The following is a 24,027-nucleotide window of genomic DNA, read 5'->3' on the forward strand; positions in this document are numbered from 1 at the left end:
AAACAAATGTATGCAGTAGTCCTGCTCTTACAGTATGTGCTTGTGTATCATAAGCTTCGGAAGATAATCCTGGCGATTATGGTTTATGTCCTTGCCATCTCCGTTTTTGCCGCTATTCTAATTTTAGAATTTTTATTCCGTCGTTGTTTTGAGGGGAATGAAAATATAATGGAAAGGGAGTTGTTAAGTACTTGATGGGAACATATGTTCACACAAATGTAAATTAACTTCATTAATGTCATCAAAACATACGGCCAATGATTGAAAATAGAAATGGACAAAATAAATAAATAAGTGGTCGAACAGCAGTCGTCGTTAGGTGATATGCATGGCTTTTAATTTGGATAAACTCTGAAAATTTCAAGTTTCATATATTTTAAAAATTATCTTTTTTTAATTATCTTTAAGAGTTCCTAAAATTGATAACAAATCATGCATGCTAACCATTGTGGTTGTGTCTACTAACAACCTTACGACTTGCGGTAATTCTTAAGTATGAGTAAGTACATTCCTTCAATGGGAAACATTTATTGGTAACATTATTGAGAATACTTTTTATTTAATCAATTACATTAAAAAAAAACAAAAACAATTAACTGCATCCAGGAAAGGGATCTTCACGATTTTTACGCAAGACAAGTTGAATTTTTCGGTCCATATCCTCGTTGTAAATCGCTTTACATTTTTCAAAGTTAACACGTCGTCGAACCTGTTAAAATAATGGAGAAACAAACATTTAGATGCTACAGTTAAAAATAAAATAATGAATATTCGATCTAAAATTTATTTAAGAATTTGATGTTCACTATAGGAATGAAAATTGCGAAATATATATTATCAGGGTTTATAAGATACACACAAAAATGGGCACTAGCAAACATAAAATACCATATATTTTTCGCCACCACAATCGTTTTTGCCTTCAGCTTCGCTATTGGTTGATTTCATCGTCAGACACCAAAAGGTTTAGAAATGGTTAAATTGTATTTTCATGGTGTTGCATCGGGCTTCTGTTTTAGGCAGGCTTATCCAAAATATTGAAGCACACTCAGAAAAAAAATAATCAACCAATCATTTAGACTGAAAAGCTTTTATGGTACGAAATGTCGATCGATAAAAACTCTAATTATTGATTATAAACTAAATTATATTTAACAGGCTGTTAATAACAAACTCCAAATATATCCCGAAATTTTTTGACATTCCCTATCCCCAACTCCAAAATGTTGTCCCCATTCACAGAAAAAATCTCCAATACTGGCGCAAATGGTAATTATCAGAGAATTTGCCCAATCCACCAACAACATCGAAAATCCCTCCAGACTTCGATACAATAGTATTGCTATGCAACAAAACCTAACAAATAAGGATAGAAATAACAACTGTCCTATTCAATTTCATTTCGCAAAGCAATCTCTAGCCAATTCTAAGTAAATAAATCTTGGAGTAACTGTTCATCTTGACTGAGAGTCCCATTTAAATCACGGTGGCACCGTCAGCAAACAATAATGACGCACCTGGAGCTCGGGAGTTATTGTGTGTATTGGACTTTTTACGAAAATAAGGTCACACGCAAGGGATGATCACAATACGTCTTGGAATTTAAGAGCTTGCGATATCTTCCTTTGGTGACCGCCGATAACATCAAACTATATCGACTGTAAACTAATCTACCGAGTTTTTTAGTTTTATACATTGTTATTTTTACACTAGGTATTCCCGGATTCTAATAGATTTGATCCTTCCGGCAAATTGAAGGAACAATGCAACGGAATAAGGAAGCAAACAAAAGATTCATGAACAAACAATGGGCCTGTTTGTTCCATTGAAGACTATTTGTAGTGTTTTAGGGGTGATAAGTAAATAAGCGTTCATATAAAACTAACTTCATAATTTAATTGTTTTCATAATTACCTGGTATGGTTTCTCGTAGTAGCGAGTGCGACGATATTGGTCAAATATTTCCTCTTTTCCCAAAATTCGATTCAGAAGCCTGCAAGCTTCTTCCACATTGTTATTTTGAACCAAAACGGTACGAGCTATAAACTGTGCATGTCGCATGATATTGAATATTATTTTTATTTAATTAATGAATGAATATTATTATCCAACAAATAGTCCGCAGCAATCAGCACATACTAGCACATCAGATGATTTATGTTTTGACATCTCGATAGTTTATGGGGCGTTCAGCTTAGAACTTAATTCGTACAAAATATCCGTCAAAATCGCCATTTTTTCACAATTACTTTTCTTTAATAATCAATTTTAAAGAATATAAACTGGCAAAATAACGAGATTTCGTTGATTTTTTGGTCAAAATAAAAACTTCCCAAATATGTCAATACACAAACGAAGCCGTCTAATGCGTCGTCCACACTATAAGTTATTGCGAACGGAATGTCTTTTTTGAAAAGAATCTTACAGTGTGGCCAGTAGATACGAATTGCCGGCGATGACTAAATAGTTGACAAATGTGTTATCGATTACATAAACAAGCAGCAATATCGATTATATCTTCGATCATAACTTCTAGTGTAGATAACATTTGGTTATGTGCGACACGAACACTGTCGTCCGGATAAACTTACAGTTTTTCCGGCAGGAATGTCTGTGTTTGTAATGAATCTTACAATCGATACGAATTGTCGACGATGACTAAATAATCGGTAAATGTGTTATTGATCCCATAAACCTGCAGCAGTATCGATTATGCCTTCGGACTTAACTTATAATGTGGCCAATATATGGAATATGTTCGACACGAGCACTGTCGTCCGGAATAACTGATAATCTGTAAAGTGCATTATGCGCTTTACACACTATCAGTTATTTCGGACGGAATGTCGGTGTTTGTAACGAGTCTTACAGTGTGTCGGATCGATACGACTTGTCGGCGATGACTAAATAATCGGCAAATGTGTTATCGATCCCATAAACATGCAGCAGAATCGATTATGCCTTCGGACTTAACTTATAGTGTGCAAAATATATGAGATATATTCGACACGAGCACTGTCGTCCGGAATAACTGATAGTCTGTAATGCGCATTAAGGTGAGTATTAAGTTCGAGTTTAGCCGCTAAAATCTCTAAAGTGAAAACTAAATCAGTAAAAAAGTCATACAATTATACAAAATTTGTTGCAAATTTTATTATAACTTGATGGGGAATAGCCCAAAGCAAATTTTCAGAAAGTTTGTATTCCTTAAAGTGGATTAATTAAGACAAGTAATCGTGAAAAAATAGCAATTTTAGCGGCTAAACTCGAACTTAATACCAACCTTTAAGCTGAGTACTATGTTCAGTTTTCAAGCTGAAAACCAACTTATTTTCACGGTTACTTTTTTTTATTAATTAATTTAGAAATATAAAGTTATATGCAACCAATTCCTTGGATCTTTTCCATCCATTATTTGAAAAGACTTGATCAAAATATAATCGTCTTCATAAATATATTTGTACTTTTAATTTAGTGTTTTGGTGAAAACCCCGAACATAGTACTCACCTTAAAGTCTTGCCAAATAATGGATTGAAAAAGTCCAAGGAATTGATTGCAAATAATTTTATATTTCTAAATTAATTAATTAAAAAATTTAACCGTGAAAACAAGCTGGTTTTCAGCTTGAAAACTGAACATAGTACTCAGCTTTAAGCTGGGTACTATGTTCAGTTTTCAAGCTGAAAACTAACTTGTTTTCACGGTTACTTTTTTTAATTAACTAATTTAGAAATATAAAATAATTTGCAATCAATTCCTTGGATCTTTTCCATCCATTATTTGGCAAGACTCCATCAAAATATAATCGTCTTCATAAATATATTTGTACTTTTAATTTGGTGTTTTGGTGAAAAAACCGAACATAGTACTCACCTTTAGCCGCTAAAATCGCTAAAGTGAAAACCAAATCATTAAGAAAAATGCATGAAATTACACATATTTGTTGAAAATTTTATTATAACTTGATGGGGAAAAGCCCAAAGCTAATTTTCACAAAGTTTGTATTCCTTAAAATGGATTATTAAAGAAAAGTAATCGTGAAAAAATAATTTTTTTACGATTACGATTACTTTTCTCTAACAATCCATTATAAAAAATATAAACTTTGTGAAAAGTTGCTTTGGGGTATTCTCCATCAAGTTATAATGAAAGCTGCACAAATATGTATAATTTTATGACTTTTTTTTACTGATTTAGTTTTCACTTTAGTGAAAATTGGCGGCTAAAGCTGAGTACTATGTTCAGTTTTCAAGCTGAAAACCAGCTTTTTTTCACGGTTACTTTTTTCAATCAATTAATTTCGAAATATTAAATTGTTTGCAATCAATACATTGCATCTTTTCCATCCATAATTTGAAGAGACTTGATAAAAATGTTATCGTCTTCATATATATTTTTGCACTTTTAATTTTGTGTTTTGGTGAAAAACTCGAACTTAATACCCACCTTTAAGGTGGGTATTAAGTTCGAGTTTAGCCGCTAAAAACGTCATTTTTTCACGATTACTTTTCTTTAATAATCCATTTTAAGGAATACAAACTTTGTGAAAATTTGCATTGGGCTTTTCCCCATCAAGTTATAATAAAATTTGCAACAAATACGTATAATTTCATGCATTTTTCTTACTGATTTAGTTTTCACTTTAGCGATTTTAGCGGCTAAACTCGAACTTAATACTCACCTTTAAGCGAAACAACTATGTTATCGATTTTATTCAAATAAATTATAAGATGCTAGTTTCGCTTGGTGTTTCACAAAATATAAAATGGCTCTTGTAACAATAGTGATGCCAAACTACTTTTATGTAAATTTCATACTTTTTCATAACCCAATAAACACAAACGTTGGAAAAATGCTAAATTTCAACAATTTTTCAAACATTTTTTCAAAGGATTAGTGTAATATTCAAGTTGAAAAATTGTTGAGAAAATCGCGTTCTCAACAAAAAACAGACATTACCCTCAACAGTGAAATTCAACACATTAGCAATAATATCTCAAGTGTTATGCTCAAATTGAAATTCATCGCTACTCAATAATTTGTCAAACAATTTTCGATGCCAGTCAAATTCAAAATTAACATCGTTGCAAATACTTTTTAACCTAAATTTGTATGAATGATATACCCACTTCAAATTGAAAGTCAAAGCCAAAATTCTATGAATTTTGTATAATTTTTTCATTTTCATCAAAATAAAATATATAATAATACACTACACTACATAATACACTACAATACCAATTGATAAATAATAATCTTATTAAACATATCAACAAATAAGAACAAAAAAAAAAAAAACAAACAACAAAACATCTAATTATACAATTATTATTCGAGCTTTATGGACAGATATAGATTAAGGAACATGGTTAATAGAGCCATTTAAAAGAAAACGCCAGATACAAATCTATACACGCCTGGACTGTACATGTTTCGGTTCGGGCGAATGAACCTTTCCACAGCCTTTAGTATAGATCTGGCTGGGAGAGATAACTCAATTTTGGGCCCTTTATGCTAACTCCTTATGGAGAAAACATTTGGGAAATTTCCTCTTACAAATTGAATCATCTTTTCTCCCACTGTACATCATCTTTTCATAAGAGGAAATTTCCCAAATGTAAGAGGAAATTTCCCAAATGTTTTCTCCATAAGGAGTTAGCATAAAGGGCCCAAAATTGAGTTATCTCTCCCAGCCAGATCTATACTAAAGGCTGTGGAAAGGTTCATTCGCCCGAACCGAAACATGTACAGTCCAGGCGTGTATAGATTTGTATCTGGCGTTTTCTTTTCAATGGCTCTATTAACCATGTTCCTTAATCTATATCTGTCCATAAAGCTCGAATAATAATTGTATAATTAGATATAATGCATTTGGACGTCAATTGCCTGTTTCGGTATCAGGCTAACATGTAATATAACAAACAACAAAACTTTAAATATCTTAAACATTATTAGTAAACACTTTTGCATTGATAATTCGATTTCCTTCCTTTTGGTGTCATAAAACAGCATTAAAATTTATTAAGATGCGGGCAATTTGAAATTAGGAACGTACTGGACCGCGTGTTAGAATGATTTCCAGCCGAAGGAATTCACAAAATATCCATTTTAAACTGTTAATAGCATATGAATTAAACTGACGATGTGATCCACATTTTCATCCAGAAGTTGTTGATTTCAACAATTTGTTGTTTTAAACAATTTTAATTGGTTGCACTTGTAATGTTTCTGGAAACTTTTTCTTGTCGATAAGCCACGCATTTTTCATTGGTCAGCTTCTTAATGTTTGCAAGAATGTAGCATCCAAAGATTTTAGTTTTCTGCAAAGAGATTTAAATTTAGTGACTTCTCTAAAGTGTTGATTTAATTTTTCATATTGACGTACCAATTATTATAAACATTTTGAAGCAGTTCCAGTTAATTGTCCACCATTTTTTCATCTGCCAGCTTTTTAATGTTTTCAAAAACGTAGAATCCATAATTTTTGTTTTCTGCATAGAGATATACATTTACTGAATTCCTTAAAGTTTTATTTCATTTATTATTTTCACTTACCTATTTTTATAAACTATTTGGTTATTTGGCTAAAATTTTCCATTTTTTTTATTTCTTGCAATTGACCACGAACTTCGTTGCACAAATAAGTATTGAAAACCACATGGTTTTTTCGTTGCATTTTAGGGTAGTGTTTTGTCAAAGTTTTCTCATATTATCTTCAACACCTTTTCAAAGATTTCGTCAACATTTTGGCAAATTGGAAGTAATTCGCAAACAATTTGAAGATGTATTGAAGATGAGCTATTTCAAGTCAAGTTGAATTTATGTTGAAAATTATATTTACCCTCAAACTGAAAAGTTGTTGCATTTGAAAAACGCTCATCCTGTGTTTATTGAGAAGCTTCCCCCATCACAGTTGGCGATTGTTGCAGTGCCACTTACGAGTCCGTGGTAGCGATGAGGATGAATGGAACTCAGTTTTTCAACTTGAAAAAAAAACAAAGTACCACAGATGGACAAAATTTCGCTAGTTTTTCGCATTTTTTGGTTTTGTATGTAGTTTCAACGCGAAAACAGAGTACCGGCCTATACCTTTCACAATTTTAAGCGTAATAACTATGTTTTTAGCCCTTTATTTTTGTTTTTTATTTAAATAAATTATAATAAGCTAGTTGCACTTGGATTTTCACAAAATATAAAATGGCTCCTGTAACAGAAGTGACAGCGCTGTTCCGACGAGTTTTTGATGTCATATACGATTGTTTTCGACGTGGTGGGGATTCTCAGAAGTGCCGTCAAAATGTGAGTACTATGTTCGGTTTTTTCAACAAAACGCTAAATTAAAAGTACAAAAATATTTATGTAGACTATTATATTTTTATCAAATAATGGATGGAAAAGGTCCAATGAATTGATTGATAATCATTTTATATTTCTAAATTAATTAATTAAGAAAAGTAACCGCGAAAAAATCTGGTTTTCAGCTTGAAAACTGAACATAGTGTTCAGCTACATTCAAAAAATGTTGGCAAGGAAATCACTAAATGTTTAATTCAGTTTTTATTATACGGCTTCATTTATAATCTACTGGAGGAATTTGTACATTACCAAAACCCTTCACAACAAATAAGACAAAGTTCCTTAGCACTCTAATTATTTTCCGGAATTGAACTGAACCTTTTAAGTTGCTTACTTAGCTATTGTTTTACGAAACTGAATTTCAAAATAAAAGTTTCGTTGTTTTCTTGCAAATTTGTTGGAATCTTACTTATTTTTTGCCGTTGGGAAAACTGTAGGGGAAAAATATGGGGCGTAGGGAAAAAAGGGGGAATTTTTGGAAGTTGCGTGGGAATTTTCAAAAATCCTCCTGGCATCACTGTTGGATTTGATGTGAGATAAAAAGAATACGAGATACATGAAACATTTGGATTTGATGTGAAAAATTTTAACGTTTGTAATCTAAGGTGGGTTTATCAATGAGCTACCAAAGCATTCCGTGGCAGTTTTTCGGGGCTTCAGGTGGTCGCACAAAAAAAAGTTATTTGCTGCTGTTGAAAACTTGTTGACGAAACTTTTATGTTTATGGACGCGTTTTCCATCTGATCTTGTCGTATGGTGGAATGTTTGATGATATGACTCAAGTACTTAAAATTCCTACGTATATTTAGTCATGTTATTTCAGCCCCTTACCATCATCTCTAGTTTTTGCAATATGTATCTTCGATCGGAGTGCTTTTTTTATGATATAACTTATTATCTTAATCCCATAATTGTTTCACAGCTTACCAACAGGACGTGGCTACATCCTCTTTGACAACTAATCTCGAATACTAACAACTGTTGTGTGCATATTTGGATATTGCTTATATATTTAAAGGATAATATTCAGTGATTGTTGTACCAAAGATGGTCAACGTTCCGCCACTTTTATGCAGTACACCACCACCCATAGACGATATTCTCGACGAAGATGATGACATCGACGTTCTGCCTCCCACAATGCGCGGAATAGGCGATGAGGAGTTCTGCGACTTCTCTGTAGAAGATGTCGAAAACAATGGTAAGTTCTCTAGACATCAATGCAGGTACTTCTTATCCAACTAGTTTCCACTTTCCAGATCCTCTACCGTCACCATCACCAGATTTGGCACCAATCAGTATATCAAATGAAGGAACTCGTTCGGAAAATTTTAAACCTGAGGAACCTACTATTGTAGAAACTTTTAATTATAGCATTAACCATCGAGCCAAAGACGCTGCTACAGATACAATTGATGTATGTCCCCAAAATTTAACAGAGGAATCTTCTGGGGAAGAGAGATCTTGTAGAAACAATGCAAGGGAGATAGTTTGTTGCGAGAAAAAGGAAGAACTATTTATCAGTACTCACCACACTATACCTCCTTTGGAGAATGTTGTATCGATTGAAGATCTTGAGGATGATTTAAGTGAAGATGAATTATATTCTCCCAAGACATCGAAAAATTTAACAGAGAATGACGCTATTAAGGATAACGATTATTTCAAAATTCACCACATCGAAAAACAGCAGGAGAATCAGAAAAGTTCTATAACTGTTTGTGCAGATAGTGAAAATGATAATTCGAATACTTGGGCAAATTCTGAAGGAGATGTAAAGACTATACAAGAAGATAATAATATTGCCAGTTTGTCCACGAACGATGAAGAATTTGGTGATTTTGCCGATTTTCAAGATTTTGATAGTAATTTACAGCTTTCCAAAACAAGGGAGGAAGAACCTGTTGTACCCGTTGACACAAGAACTAAACCGGATTTCGAAAATAATTCCGAAGACGACTTCGATGATTTCGTTCAACATTCGCAAGCATACCGATTAGAGAATAAATATGAAACTCCTGTTTTGAATAATTCAACAAGCAACGAAGAAGTATGCTCAATAAAGGACGATTTCACAGGATCTACTACGGAAGAACAAGCGGAAAGGAACGAAAAGTATCACCAAACGTCTCCAATTTTAGGATCTGAGAATAGCCAAGAATCCGATGAATTTGATGATTTTGCAGATTTTCAAGAATGCAGTACAGCAACAATTGAAGTAAAAATAGAGTCGGTAAATGACATACCTAAAACTTCTAATTTACAAGAAGTGGATAAAACGGATGTGTCTGCTGAACAATCGGATGATGATGACGATGATTTTGGCGATTTTAATACTGCTGAACCAATAGCAAGTGCTCCCAATATAACGCCTAGTCCAACCAAAGGCGTTTCCAAGATATCTGATCCAGATGCCCTGCAATTACCTAAGAATCTTAATGAGCGCATATCCAATATCTTACATATAATGTTTGCCTCTATTGAGGGAACCCCGCCCACTTCTTATCAGTTCGATAATACACTGAAGACTCGAAAAATTCAGGACATTCCATTCACATCAATAGATGCAGCGAAAGCTTTGGAGTACCAGTGGTTGAATTCTGAAACCCGCCATTCATTCATTAAATCATTGGGCATTGATTCCCGGAATATTGTGAGTGTTTCTAAAACTATGTCATATGTTGAAGTCGGATTTATGTTTATCGCTCTTTTTCACTAGCTTTATGGGGATAATTGGAACCCTTCTTTACCAAGATTTGCTGCTAATTTGAGTTTTAATCCATTGAAACCTATGAAACCCACAACATCCAATAGTGGATCCGACTCCTTTACTCCTTCTTTAGAGCCAATTCCTGTAAATACTAGCGATTGTAGCAATACCAGTATCAATCATTTAACAAGCGATAAAAAGGAAAACGTTGAATTAGAATGGAAATTGGAAAAAGCCGAAGGTATAATAATCGTATATATAGGAATAAATCAATTCCTGGTGTCCAAAATGACAGTTTTGAATTTTGATCTAAAAATACAATCTCATAGAATTTTCAATGAGCCCGTAACTATTTAATTTTGGATACCAAAATATGATTTTTTCAAATTTAATGATAATATTTTCCATATTCTTTAGCTTCAGAAAAAACCAAAAAAATGTCAGAGATTTCCACTGCATGTAAGGAACCGATAGTGGATTCTACTCCTAGCATAGATAGTGATCCCAATGCATCGATAACAATGTTTGGGTGTTCATTGGAGAGTGAGGACAATAAATTATCGGAAACTCCACCAATATGTGAAATGCAATCTGTGAATACCCTATCTCTACCATCAATAAGTGCACTGGACGTTGGAAGTAATTTCAAGACATTAACACTTAATGAAACTGATGTAAAAGCATCGAATGATTCTCTTGAAATTGTTGTTGCCTCTACAACATTTTCAGGGTCCTTTAAAGAAACGCATATATATACACCTCCAAAAAATATTGATAACTCAGTATCGACTCCCTCGACATCATCAACTTCACCCACCAAATCTGCCAATATAGACTTCGATTATGAAAAGGCAGCTATGGGTGTAATTATCGATGAAACTGTTGTTAAAAAGGAATATAGAGATATCGAATATAATTCGCCTTTTGCTGTAGATACGACTATAAAAACATCTCAAAAAGCGGAAGCGGAAACATTTAATGCCGTGTCAGGTACACAACCAACGAATAACTTTAATAACGACATTGATGACGACTTTAATGACGAGTTTTCAGACTTTCAATCAGTGCCAACCACGTCTATCAGCAGCGATCCCTTACCTAAGTCACCGATCGATACTGCGGAGAGCGCGAAAGTCAATAACATTTCAACATATGGCATGATACTAAGCCCAGCGATTTTAATACCTCAAGCTATATCAATGGAATCCAACCGACCAAAAATAGAATGGGGTGAAACGGCATCAATAAATCCAGAAGAGCTGGCTCGAATTGAGGAATTGTTTCCAGAACCATCTAAAACAGCCAAGGCGAGCGTATCCAATTCTTCACAAAAATCAACTCCCACCCATCAAACTGCTCCGACAATCAGTGCTGCAGTTGCTAATAAGGAATTAGACAGTGATGATGATGACTGGTCAGAGTTTGTTTCCGTGCCGGTGACGACGCCTGTCAACAATAATATGACATTAAAAAGCGAGTCGAATTCCCCATTTAAGCAGAGATCTCCCATTAATTCCTCTAGAATGTCAAACCACAGCACCGCCAATGACGATGAATGGTCTGACTTTGTATCAAGTGCCCCTCCCGAGGCAAACCAACAGGTATCGGTGCCTGCACAAAGGGTTCCACAATTCAATAGTGGTGCTTGGCAGAATGCCAACTTTTACAATAATCCATTGAGCTTGTATCACAAAGGGCCACTCAATATTCACCCATCCACTGCAAGCCAACAGCAAACGTCCAAGAATTGTCTAAATAATAACAACAATAACTATAATCTGTATAACCAATTCCAAATGCCTAGTAATCATCAACAGATCCATGTAATGCAAAATTTTTCCACTGCACCAGTACCTACACCTTCAGAACGCCTTGCGGTATCGTCTAAAAATCAATTTCAAGTTGGATCCGCAAAAGTGGCGCCTAGCATAGCGCTAATACCGGATTTGGGATTCGTAGCGCCGGCCATACCCACACACACCTCCTTTATAAATTCTTTGCCAAAACCTAGTATTAACACAAAAAAATGACATTTGCTCAAAAATCAGAATCAAAATTCCAATGGGCACCAACAACAAAATTTGGTAAACTCCACGATTCAACATTCCTCCCAACGTTTTCAGAAAAAATTTACTACTATGACGACAATGACCATGTCGAAAAACTCTACTTACCGTTCCAATGCTACAAGTTACAGTGATGATATTTTAATATAGAACCATTTTAAAATGTTAAGTCCCTAGAAGTTGTATTTAGACATTCGTGTTTATGTTTGCTAGTTTAGTTCAACTAATCTTGTATGTTTCAACTCGTAATGCTGGAAATTTTTGTTGCAAGAAATTATACTACTTTTTAGTTTCCCTTAGCGCTTTTTTGGTTAGAAAAATTTCATTCGAGGTATGAGTTTTTATTTATATACCCCAACATCTAATATTTTCTCTATATTCATAATTTATGCTACTTTATCATTTTAGAAATCTAAAATTATATCTTGCAGGCTTTTAAAGTAATTCTTCAAAACACAAATCAATAATCTAACTCTATATTCCAGAGAATAAAGCCAATCCATTTTTGATGACGGCAACGGGTACTAGATTATTACTACCTGTGGAAAAACTTGACGCCGAAGTAGGGAAAAATGCTGTCTAATAGGCTGCGGAGGCTGTTATATAATGAAGGTCGTAAGAGTTATACTCGTATTTTATAGATCAATACTAAGACATATTTCGATTAAGATGGTAGTATCAATTTTTTGAGATTGAGATTGGAGATATGTTATTTCAGTATGTCTATCTTTAAATAAATACTTTTTGTCCATTGTTGAGTGAAGTGCAATATTGGCGGCTACTTTTCATCGAATAAATGCAAGTGTCACAAACAGTTGATCTATAACTGAACTCTTTTCAATTCCAATCAATAGATTTTCTCTTTATAAGATCTGAAAACAATAGTTTTCTACTTCGAAAGTTAACTTCATACGTTTTTTAAATGACTAGATGCTCTTGAATTGTATTTTACAATAATATTCTATAGGCTGGACATGTTTTAGTGTTTTTTTTTCTTAACTCCGGTGAAAGGCTTTCGCCTTTCTGTTTATGATAATGTCAATTTTAGGGTAGAAAATTAAGTAATATTTGTTTTTATAAATTGCTACATGCCTTTGATTTTTTTACAATAATACGCAATGCTGTACATGTTTTTTCCATTTTAAATTATATCAATATATCATGTGTACTACAATTAGAGTCGTAATTGACCCGAACATATGCATAACGATAAAGAGAAATATGATAAATCCGCATTTAATGTTTCCCCTAAAAATAACTTACTTGTTATATCCCTTAAAAACTGAATTTTCTTCTCAAGTCATTATGTTGCTACCAATTTCAATATTAAAAGTCTACTAAAATTATGTGGTTGTAAGTATTGACCTATTTGAGGATTTCGGAAATATAGCTGTACTTAATTTGCTGTAATATGATATTTGTTTTATTATTTTGTTTATTTCTTGTTAAATGTTTAAGATAATGCAATTGTAAATACATAACATTGTAATTAGATATATATTATCTTATTAAAAAAATGAAGATAATTTGCATATTGTCTATATGCTGCCCAAAACGACTGTGGAGCGAGTTTTTGCAAGTCATTGTTTTGAATTATTCATCTTATTTTGGGCAGTGTTGTGGAGACGTGTATACGTATAGTCAGGCTACCTATAACTGATCCATCAATAGTGAACGTATTGAATAAAGTCATACATACATATATCACCCTAATATGTATTGTTATAGAGAATTTAAAATATTGGAGTTTTATTTAATGCTATTTTCATATAATTTATGTTTTTCTGGCAAATGGTTGTACTAAGTTCGTTTCTGCGAAAAACGAACATCAGCACAGGGTTCTTAACTTATTTGTGCGAAATAAATTCGGACGAAGTTTCTTCATCCTTGAAAATGTATATTAGGGACACAATGGGCATATAAGAGCTTATAATCCTAACTGAAACAACTCGTTGAGATAGCCAGTAAATGCTAGATGTAACGGTCATAAAATCTATATTCCACACAAATAAGTAATTTCAACATAAGCATTTGGTTAACAAATAAGACTTAAGAAATACTCAAAATTATTTGTTGAGCAAATGTATGTATATATAAATTATGAATTTGTTTTTGAAATATATGTAGATTTTTTATTGATTTTTAAAAATATCATTTCATAACCAATTAGCTCTTCACACTTTATGAATTGTTTTATAGCCTTTCATTTCATTTTGTCATTCATTCCTTGTTGAATGCTTGATCCGTGTTCGGCATTTCGGAGGTTCCTTCCAGTTCTAATTGTACGCATAACTATTCCGGTGCATTTCCCATTCACATTTTTTGTATAAAGACCAGAGTTATATATTTTGCCATTTCAAAGCATCTATCTTACATTTGTATATCGATTAGCCCTACGTCTTCTAATTCAAAACCTAAACTGTTACAAGTCTGCTAGACCAAAAGTAGTAGCAGCCTTCTGAGTCGATCAAATTATCCAATATGATATGAAATTATCTAACCAAATCGATGAGAAGATATATATGGGAGCTTTATCTAAACCTACCCCTTCAGGCAAATCACTTGCCAAAGGCATCATGTGGTATCGTCTCCTTCTGGGTATTGCTAATATGTGTACTAACATATAGTTTGATAGACTGATGTATTCAAAATAATTTTTCAATTGTTTTTTTTTTACCATCTTTCAACGTTTATTTAATAATAAAGTCTAGCAATGTATGGAAGCGGAATGTTATTTAGTACAAAGTTATTTCTTCTTTTTTTGTTTGCCTTCTTCGGATACGCTTCCACTGGTTGTTGATGTGGATTCTGGTTTTGGTTTCTGCCAATGTAATGGATTTCTTCGGAACATAGGCCAAGGAGGAATCGTAAGCTTTAAGAATGAGTTTGTAGTCAGTCTATTTTAGTCAACATCGTAAACAAATTACTTACCAATGATGCCAGAACGAAACCAGCTCCCAAAGTATAAACGGTTTGCGAAAACTGTTGGATTATTGCACCCCAAATAAGACCAACTACTCCAAACAGAGTTATAATGAAGCGAGAGTACATCTCTGCTTTGTGCTGACCAACAAAATCCTACGAAACGAAAGCAATTGAACACTACACCAAAAATAGAAAAACAAATAAAATTACCATATGTGTCTGTATATTTAAATTGAACATCTTGTTAATTATTTCACTTTTGCATAGGCCAAATAAAACACTTTGGAAAATAAAACACGTCTGCAATAGGCGGTAGTGTTGGGAGAGTAACGAGTATTTGATTACAAGTACTCGTTACTGACTAATTTTTTGAGTACACGTTACAATTAAATGAGTACTCAATATCTTCAGTACAATCCAATTAAAAAATTGATTGAAACTGAAAATATAATCAGTAAACAAGTATATACGGCCGTAAGTTCGGCCAGGACGAATCTTATGTACCCTCCACCATGGACTGCGTAGCAACTTCTACAAAAGACTGTCATCCACAATCGTACTACTTGGGTTGTGGTAAAACTTACCGATGGCAATGTATCTTAAAACTTCCAAACATCATCTTCTAAATTGTAAGTTATTCCATACGTGGTATATATTAGACAAAAAAACAAGTTAGGAAAGCCTGGCGGGGCCGACTATATTATACCCTGCACCACTTTGTAGATCCACATTTTCGATACCATATCAAATCCGTAAAATGTGTTAGGTGCTATATATAAAGATTTTTGTCCCAAGTACATACATCTAAATCTGACTCGATCTGGACACAATTTATTAGGCTCCTACAAAATCTACAGACTTAAAATTTAAGTAGACTAATGCCCTGAAGCAATTTTTAGGCAACTTCCCGAAAGTGTATTTATGATTTATCGACCGATATATGTATTATGCGCTTTACAGAATATCAGTTATTCCGGACGGAATGTGGGTGTTTGTAAAGAATCTTACAGTGTGTCGGATCGATACGACTTGTCGGCGATGACTAAATAATCGGTAAATCTGTTATCGATCCCATAAACATGCAGCAGTATCGATTATGCCTTCGGACTTAACTTATAATTTGCACAATATATGGGATATGTTCGACACGAGCACTGTCGTCCGAACTGCCGTTCGTAAGAAGGCTTTTTAAAAAAGAAAGGGTTCTGTACTCCAGAAAACTGTATTGTTATATTTTAAGTTGAAGAGTCTTATTTTATTTTTTATGTGAATAAATGTTTGTTTTATTAAAATATAAATTGTTAAACACTTTTTTATTGTAGTAAGCTAAAAAATAGTGTTTTTAGGGACAACTTTTAATCAACAAACTTTAAGTTGATTAAAAACTAACCAACTTTAAATAAACGTATTGGTAACTAACTTTAAGCTAATTAGTAGTGCAGAGTTGGGCAATTGACTACTTCCTATGACATCGCCATGTTATAATAGTTAGTTGAGTCAATATAAAATCAACTCAAGTGTCTACCACTACTAATTGAGAAATATCTAGCTTTAAATTAATTTATGCCACATATTTTATACGGTGTAGAGGTTTATATGGGGTCAAGTAGATCAAGTTTGTCTAAACTTACTTCATGTTTCCATTCTCTGCTTCGTTTTGTATTCGGTAAAAACTGTAGACACAACTATTCACGCTTTGCTAATGAATTTCTGGGATGCTCGTTTGAGCGTTATCTTGATATTCGATGTCTTTGTTTTCTTTATGGTGTTTTGAAATCAGGTAAACCAGCATATCTTATATCTTATTTCCGGTTCTTGAGTACAACAAGGACCACTCAAATACGCATTGAACATTTCAACCATAATATTCTGGAGCGCTCGTTTGCAATTCGAGTTACCAGACTGTGGAACTCCTTACCTCAAAACATAAAGCAATTATCGAATAGTGTTCATGTTTTCAAAAAAAAGTTAATATCCCATTTTTCTCACGAAGCTTAGCAGTTTAGTCATTGACAATCTCTGTCTCACACTTATTCATTATTTTTTTAGAAATGTACATTGAGGATTTTGCTAGATTTTTAGATTTTTAAGTTTTTTTTTTATAGTTTTAGAATTTTTCGTGTTAGTGCCTTATCAATTTTTGATATATGTAATTAATATTTTAAATATCATTATTGCTCTACTTTATATATCTATCAACATATGGCCCATGGGGGCTCAGTTTGATTAAATAAATAAATAAAAAATAAATTTAACTACATGTACGACAGGGTGGTTACATAGAATACTATTGGTAACTAACATTAAAATGTAAACAAACCAAATTGAAAATATTTTTCATTTCATTTCATTTGTTTTATTTATTTAATCGAGCCCAGTAGGGCCATATATGATTAATATAATAATACTACAACGCAATTTAATATCTTTTGTTTACTAACATTAAGTTTGTAAACAAAACTGACATGTGGATGTACTTGAATTTTGTTGTTTTTATTTTTTTGTAAAGGTAAGTACTATGTTCGCTTTTCGCGTTGAAATTTTCATAGTTACTTTATTAAAACAGTTCAATATATACCAGATAAATTAATTCAATTGATGCGCATTTTCTTGTTCCTCTAGATTTCGACTTTACAGGAATAAGTTTGTTTTCATCTATAATTTTGATTATTTAAGGAAAAGTAATCGTGAAAATAATGTGGTTTTCAACTCGAAAACCGAACATAGTACACACCTTAATACTGCAACTACCGGGGAATTATTTTACCATGGGTATAATACATATATATTTAGTTCAAATTGATAGGTGTACAACTTTTTTTTGCTGACTGAATATTCCATATGCCAGTTAGAAACTTAACTGCTGAAAAAATTCAAGTTAACCAGAGAAAAGATATTTTCATTTCATTCTTTCTGTTAACTGTCAGTTAAAGCCTAATGGAGCTACATGAAAATGACCGTTAATCTGAATTTGAAATAGTGAACTTAGTACTGCCTTAATATGTTAATTACGACCTCCGTGTTGGATCACGTATTAAATGGGGCGACTAGTTTACAATTGTTATTCCATACTTTATAATGTGTACAATGCCAATGTTTTGGGCTTACATGAAATTTACATGAAATTAGAAATCTAATAAAAATGGATTTGAAATCCATTTTTTTTTAAATTAACAGTTGAAATATAGTTAAATTGAATTTTTGCTAATTTTATTGGGATTAGCAGTAATTTAAACAAACAACTAACTTTTCAGGATTACGTCTGCTGATCATAAATATCATATTGTTTTTAACTTCCCTTTTTGCCTGCTGAACAATAGCAGTCAGTGTTTGCTATAAATAACAGTTATTATTTCATTATTTTTATATGTTAGACTAAAGGTAAAACCTGGTCCACACCTCTAGCGAAGATGTCGCTACTAGTATTTTATTTCGTTGGAAATGCTTTATGAAAAAGATGCTATTCTGTTTGGAATCTGGTGCTAAACTTATAAAGATTGATCCAAAATCGACATACTAAAGATATGCAATATTTAAGAGTTTTAAATTGGGAATAGTTTTTAGAGGAAGCGAGGGATATGTCTATGCTGTTTATGTCACTCAATTTTTGATTAGTCTTTATGTAGGTATCTTTCCAATTTTATTTTTTAAGAATATGGATTTGCCTAGAGTAAAATACAGTATGGCGATTAAAAAATATGGATTAACGACACTAGTAAATTACTAGAATTTTCATAAAATTAACTAAATTAAGAAAAACCTACTTGGATCGTGTTTTGGAATGGGTATAGAAGAAATTCATTGTATTGAAGGAAATATTTAATGCAAAAGTTTGATATGAAATTAATTCTGCGATCTTGTTGTTCTACTCAGAATATTCACCGAACATTTCGTGAAATTACTAGCATAAGTCATGGCGATAGCTGAATTTTTTTCTTGATGTATGCATTTTCGGTTAAAACAGTACTCAAAAACTTAAAAAGGTTATTTTGAAAAAATAATAAATTAGATTCCAATGATTTTGATTTTAATCTTTCTTAATTTATTTGTGAATTGTGAAACCAAGCTGATTGCTGTTTATTTAAAAAAAAAATCAGGTCCGTGTGTTTGTCGTGATTGATGGAAATGTAGTGGATATCCTAACATGGGTTATAGACTCAATTTTTGAAAAAATATCCCTCAATTTGCAAAGTGTCAAAGAAACCTATTCTATACCCAAAATGTTTACTTATCTTTAATAACACTAGTTTACAAAATACATTTTTTTCATGTACAATTGATGAGATGCGACTTTTCTTTCTTAAGTATTTTGATCTTCTGAATTCGAAAAAAATTAAAAAAAAATTTTTATGGAACAGTTTTCGCTCTTTTTTCACTAAACAAATTATATCTCGAGTCCGATTATATCGTTGTTGATACTTAAATGAAAGGTATTGAAATGACGAATAATCGTGTCGTGGTTTACAGTGACCCTTTTCCGCCGGAAAAGTACAAACCATTGAAAACAATTTTTTTCTCTTCATGGTCGTATAGATGAATTTTTCACTCAATTGCTTATAACTTTGTCATTTTTCGGTCGTTTGGTCTTATTACTTACGATAGAGTATCATCTATATCATCTTTTTGAAAATTTGCCCTTTTTGCATCGATAGTTTTTGAACCACTTATCACAGATCCTATTATACACGATTATTCGTCATCTCAATACCAACAGCGATATAATCGGACATTTCTAACTCGAGATATAATTTATAATTTGTTTAGTGAAAAAAGAGCGAACAACTAAAAACAACGGGATATCTCAAAAACTGTCCCATAAAAATTTTTAATATTTTTTTCGAATTCAGCAGATCAAAATACATAAGAAAAGTCACCTCTCATCAAATGTACATTTTCAGTATAAACTAGTGTAATTAATTTTAAATGAAATAAACTTTCTCAATTATTGCCTTGGATCAATCCCCCACAAAGTTGTAATAAAATTTGCCAAAAAAAAGTTACGATTTAAAACAACGAATATTGGAATAAGAGTGAATCAAGTTAAAGTTCCTAAATAAGATAATATATGTATATTTTAGTTATATATTCTTGTTTTATATATAAAGCAATTTTATAACATTTATGATATTTTCACAATTAAAATGTCCATTTTCATGTGATAAAATTGTTTTCAGCTTGATTTTTTTAAATCCTTATAGTGGAATTAACAGATAAAGGAAACGTCAAAAAAGACTTTAAGCAACATCACAAAAAGGAGAAGGATAATAGGAAGGGTGGAAGGCAAATAATCAACTACCTTCGATTAAGGCGAAACAAACTAACCGGGCATTTGAGCCAGCTTACATATAAATATGTGTCCGTTAGCTTAACAAAAAAATGTGGCTCGTTTTGTTTGTTGTTAATTGACTTTAGTCATCATCTTGTAACTCCAAAAATTGTGTACAAACGTCACGGCTACACTCGCCCTTGCTGTTGAAAAGAAATTTGTAGTAGTGACCGTCTGCACAAATAGCTGCAATAACAAAAAATTCATAACTGTCAACATGCATTTTGTTCTATAATCCATAATTTTCTTACCAATGACGGAATTAGAATCCGAACCAAATGCGCAAATACATGGGGGTTCTTTTGGTATTGAAAATTTAACGAAACTCCACTGGCTGGAGAAGTATTTTGGTAAGGGTAAGGACGATTCCTTAGGTTTGCTATCATCTAAATTGAATACGTGTATTGTACCATGGTCAGATGAAACAACCAGCATAGTTGAAGCATGGTTGAAATTGATGCAATATATTGTTGCTTGGTTGCTGCCTCGTCGGAGTTCATTTATCTTTTTTCCACTTTCCGTGTCAAAAATGCGAATGAGTGTACCCTTTTCACTGGCGGTTGCTAAACGTGTACCTTGCAGATTAAAAGCAATGCAACTTATATTGGCTTCGTGAGCCACAATCTCCAACGGGGCTCTTTCCGTGTTGCCTAAATCAACTATCTACAAAGTAGCATTGTCGCAATAATTTTATTAAGTAGGATGTTTTAATTTACAAATACCTGAACGTGTCCAGTTCGCCTAGCCGGAAATGCCAACAAACTTTTATTGCTATGGGGACATAAAACGCATAAGCCATGAGGATTCGAATTGGTCTCAAATACATGCAATTGGCGTGGTTGTTGTGTAAAGGTGAAAACCTTTATAAAACCTGCGAATACTACAACGATACGATCGCGCCTTAATCGCACTGATTTAACTGGTTGATTGAAATCTAGTGAGATGGCAGGGGCTTTCTTTAAGTCATCCCAAATAATAAGTTTGTTTGGAGGGTACAATGGACGAATTCCCCCACCAACGACAGCTAAATAATTGCATCTGAATAGCATTTCAACGTAACTTAAACCACCCTCTGGGTAATACTGCCGTTCCTTTTCCTTGAGAGGATCACTATTGAATACTCGAAATCCGGAGTCGGTGGCACAAGCAAAGCAACCTTCATATAATAAGTAAATAATACCATTATATAAAAATCAAATCAAAATATCTTTAAAACAACATACCTTGATCTTGATTAAACCCAACATACTGTAAACCGTTCCCATAAACATTGTGATCCACTAAATCCATATCTTCAAAAGTTGAATTTCTTTTGTTCCTTTCCCTATATTTTTTTGATCGATTTGTGTCCACAGTGTACAATGCCTAAACAATGAAAATCTCTCTAAAAATTAGCAGGTAATAGTTCGAAATTAGCAATATACTGCACCTCTAGAATAAAAGATATAATCACACAGCAGCAATCTTCTAATCAGTAAAATGAAATTTGGGTATATTTATTTCTTATTGTATCTTTCTTTATTGTCTTCTTCTTGCTAGAGGTGGAGAACTATCGATAGCTCTACCGATGGTTGGTCACTATCGAGTTGCATAGATATAGCAGCCATACATTTTCGATTGTACTTTACGTGCTATCGATAGTTTGGTTTCCACATCACTAAGATTTATTAGTAACGGTTTTCTGTATTATACAAATGCTGAAGAAGCACAAGTGATGTTCGAAAAAGAGCTTGCGAATTTCAAAGTCAAACAAAATCGTGACAATAGAATGGCGGATGCTATTATTATTTAAAGACTTTTAATTATATTTGTTTAGTTCGGTCTGAGGTCATGTGAATAAAAACAGATGTTTTTTCAGTTGTAATTTTTATTTTAAAATATCAAATATTTGAAGACATCTCCGATGCTCGTCCTCAGGGAAAATTAATTAAGAATTAAAAAACAATGAACTTGTGCACAAGAGGGATATGTATTTACAACTGACGCTTCAATCTAATAAAAAAACACAGCCACTATGGCGAAGTTGTACCACGCCAATTTACTAAATTAAAGGATTGTTTTAGTTCTGGTTGTTGTTGTAACAGTTTTTAATGTAGTTTCATCCATTTTGTTCTATGCTTGTGTAGTTCAGCTGGTAGCCTGATCAAGGAACTCTGCGACAAGGATGAGGTGTGTCCAGAGTGATGTGGTAGTGAGACGGGTAGGCTTAGCTGGGCAAGCAAAAAGGTGACGAGTGTCATGTGGCCCTTGAATACAGATGGGACACACGTCAGCTACGCTGCTATCAATCACTGATAAGTATGAATTGAGGCGGCTGCACTTGCCTGATCTTAGTTGAGTCAAAACTACCCTGGTCTGCCGTGGGAGGTCTCTCTCCTCCGGAGCTATGGGCGGCGGTCGGACTCCGAGAACAGGATTAACCTTGTAGCTTCTCACCGCTTCAGCTACAGTATCCCCATGCATCCTGTTCAGACCTGTCTGGTATGCTGCCTGATCTAGAGGCTCACTTTTGTAACGCTGGACCTCGGGCTCTAGAAGGTGAAGATCAACCCTTACATTCCTGGGTGGAGGTTGTCTATCCACAAGATTGTGATTCGGATGACAACGTCGATGGCAACACAAGATGTACTGCTTTGACAACATGTAATTGTGTCGACGCACTGGGATGATCTTAGTCTCCGCATACAGGTGATCCAGGGGTGTACTGCGGAGACATCCTGTTGCGACTCTAAGGGCAGCGTTCTGACAGGTCTGTATGTTATTCCATTGCGTATCGCTCGTTTGAGGTGTCCACACTGGCGCTGCATAGTTTACCACTGACTGGCCAAGTGCCTTGTATGTAGTTAACAAGGTTTCTTTGTCCGCACCTCAAGTGCTGCCGGCAAGCGACTTGAGAACCTTGTTTCTACCGCGGAGCTTATCACAAATTGCAGTGGCATGGTCGGACGACTTAAAAAGGCTGTTGAATGTGACCCCGAGAATCTTGGGGTAATTTGTTGTCGGAATTGTTTCGCCATCGACTCTGACATTCAACTTCCGCCGTCCATGTAGTGAATAGTGTGGCTCAGGATTTGGTGGGAGATATCCTCAAATTTCTTGCAGTGAAATAACTGGTAAGATCAGCGAGGTAGACATTCAATCGATCGCAAATGTCATCAACATTCATCATTGTTTTAGTATCATTACTCAACGTCTATTTTTAAGCAATTAAGCGTACCCAATAAGGACCCGTCATATATATTAAATAATATGTCATAAAGCGATTGCTTTTACATTTATTAATTCTCAATTTGCTAAAAAAAAATTAGTGCAACAGATCACTTAGAGTGTCCCTGTCGCTACAAAATCCACAACAGTTTTTTCATGTTCCTACAAACAGGAAAAAGATTGGTTGCAGTTTGATCGTTGTGATAGTGGTTACAGGAACTATTGGAACTCTTCGTTCAACTATTAAACTTTGGTATGACCTAATCACACCTGTCATTTGGGATCGATTTTTATAAATCCTTTAAAGATGTTAAGTAACAATCTACAGCGCCAACAAATTGTTATACATTAAACCAATTTAGTTTAATTCAATTTTATTAACAAAAAAAAAAGAACATAAGAGTAAATTAAGAAGCAATTCCAAATTGCTATCATA

General features: G+C 33.5%; 4 protein-coding genes across 5 annotated transcripts; 1 reads left to right on the plus strand and 3 right to left on the minus strand.

Annotated features, from left to right (window-relative positions):
- Positions 1-526: 526 nt before the first annotated feature.
- mRpS21 (mitochondrial ribosomal protein S21) lies at positions 527-2,158 on the minus strand. Its single transcript, XM_075297653.1, has 2 exons — positions 1,915-2,158; positions 527-709 (listed from the first exon to the last, which is right to left on the minus strand). The coding sequence occupies exons 1-2, from the start codon at positions 2,059-2,061 to the stop codon at positions 593-595; spliced, it is 264 nt and encodes an 87-aa protein (XP_075153768.1). The 5' UTR covers positions 2,062-2,158; the 3' UTR covers positions 527-592.
- Positions 2,159-7,877: 5,719 nt separating this feature from the next.
- On the plus strand, positions 7,878-13,872 carry Afti (aftiphilin). Of its 2 annotated transcripts, none has more exons than XM_075297677.1 (5): positions 7,878-7,962; positions 8,280-8,558; positions 8,617-10,010; positions 10,077-10,308; positions 10,485-13,872. In XM_075297677.1, exons 2-5 carry the CDS (start codon positions 8,405-8,407, stop codon positions 12,095-12,097), a joined length of 3,393 nt encoding a protein of 1,130 aa, XP_075153792.1. In that variant the 5' UTR covers positions 7,878-7,962; positions 8,280-8,404; the 3' UTR covers positions 12,098-13,872. The 2 variants fall into 2 exon arrangements, with proteins under 2 accessions (XP_075153792.1, XP_075153802.1); XM_075297687.1 differs by lacking the exon at positions 7,878-7,962 and adding an exon at positions 7,983-8,139.
- Positions 13,873-14,795: 923 nt separating this feature from the next.
- Positions 14,796-15,425, minus strand: Spase12 (Signal peptidase complex subunit Spase12). The gene is made up of 3 exons (XM_075297702.1): positions 15,269-15,425; positions 15,065-15,211; positions 14,796-15,005 (listed from the first exon to the last, which is right to left on the minus strand). Exons 1-3 carry the CDS (start codon positions 15,296-15,298, stop codon positions 14,880-14,882), a joined length of 303 nt encoding a protein of 100 aa, XP_075153817.1. The 5' UTR covers positions 15,299-15,425; the 3' UTR covers positions 14,796-14,879.
- A 4,673-nt stretch (positions 15,426-20,098) lies between these two features.
- Positions 20,099-21,969, minus strand: LOC142227250 (WD repeat domain phosphoinositide-interacting protein 3). Its single transcript, XM_075297691.1, has 5 exons — positions 21,814-21,969; positions 21,608-21,749; positions 21,107-21,540; positions 20,636-21,047; positions 20,099-20,570 (listed from the first exon to the last, which is right to left on the minus strand). Exons 2-5 carry the CDS (start codon positions 21,672-21,674, stop codon positions 20,467-20,469), a joined length of 1,017 nt encoding a protein of 338 aa, XP_075153806.1. The 5' UTR covers positions 21,675-21,749; positions 21,814-21,969; the 3' UTR covers positions 20,099-20,466.
- Between the last annotated feature and the right edge of the window lie 2,058 nt (positions 21,970-24,027).

Source organism: Haematobia irritans, chromosome 1 (assembly GCF_050003625.1).
Source record: "Haematobia irritans isolate KBUSLIRL chromosome 1, ASM5000362v1, whole genome shotgun sequence".
NCBI lineage: Eukaryota > Metazoa > Arthropoda > Insecta > Diptera > Muscidae > Haematobia > Haematobia irritans.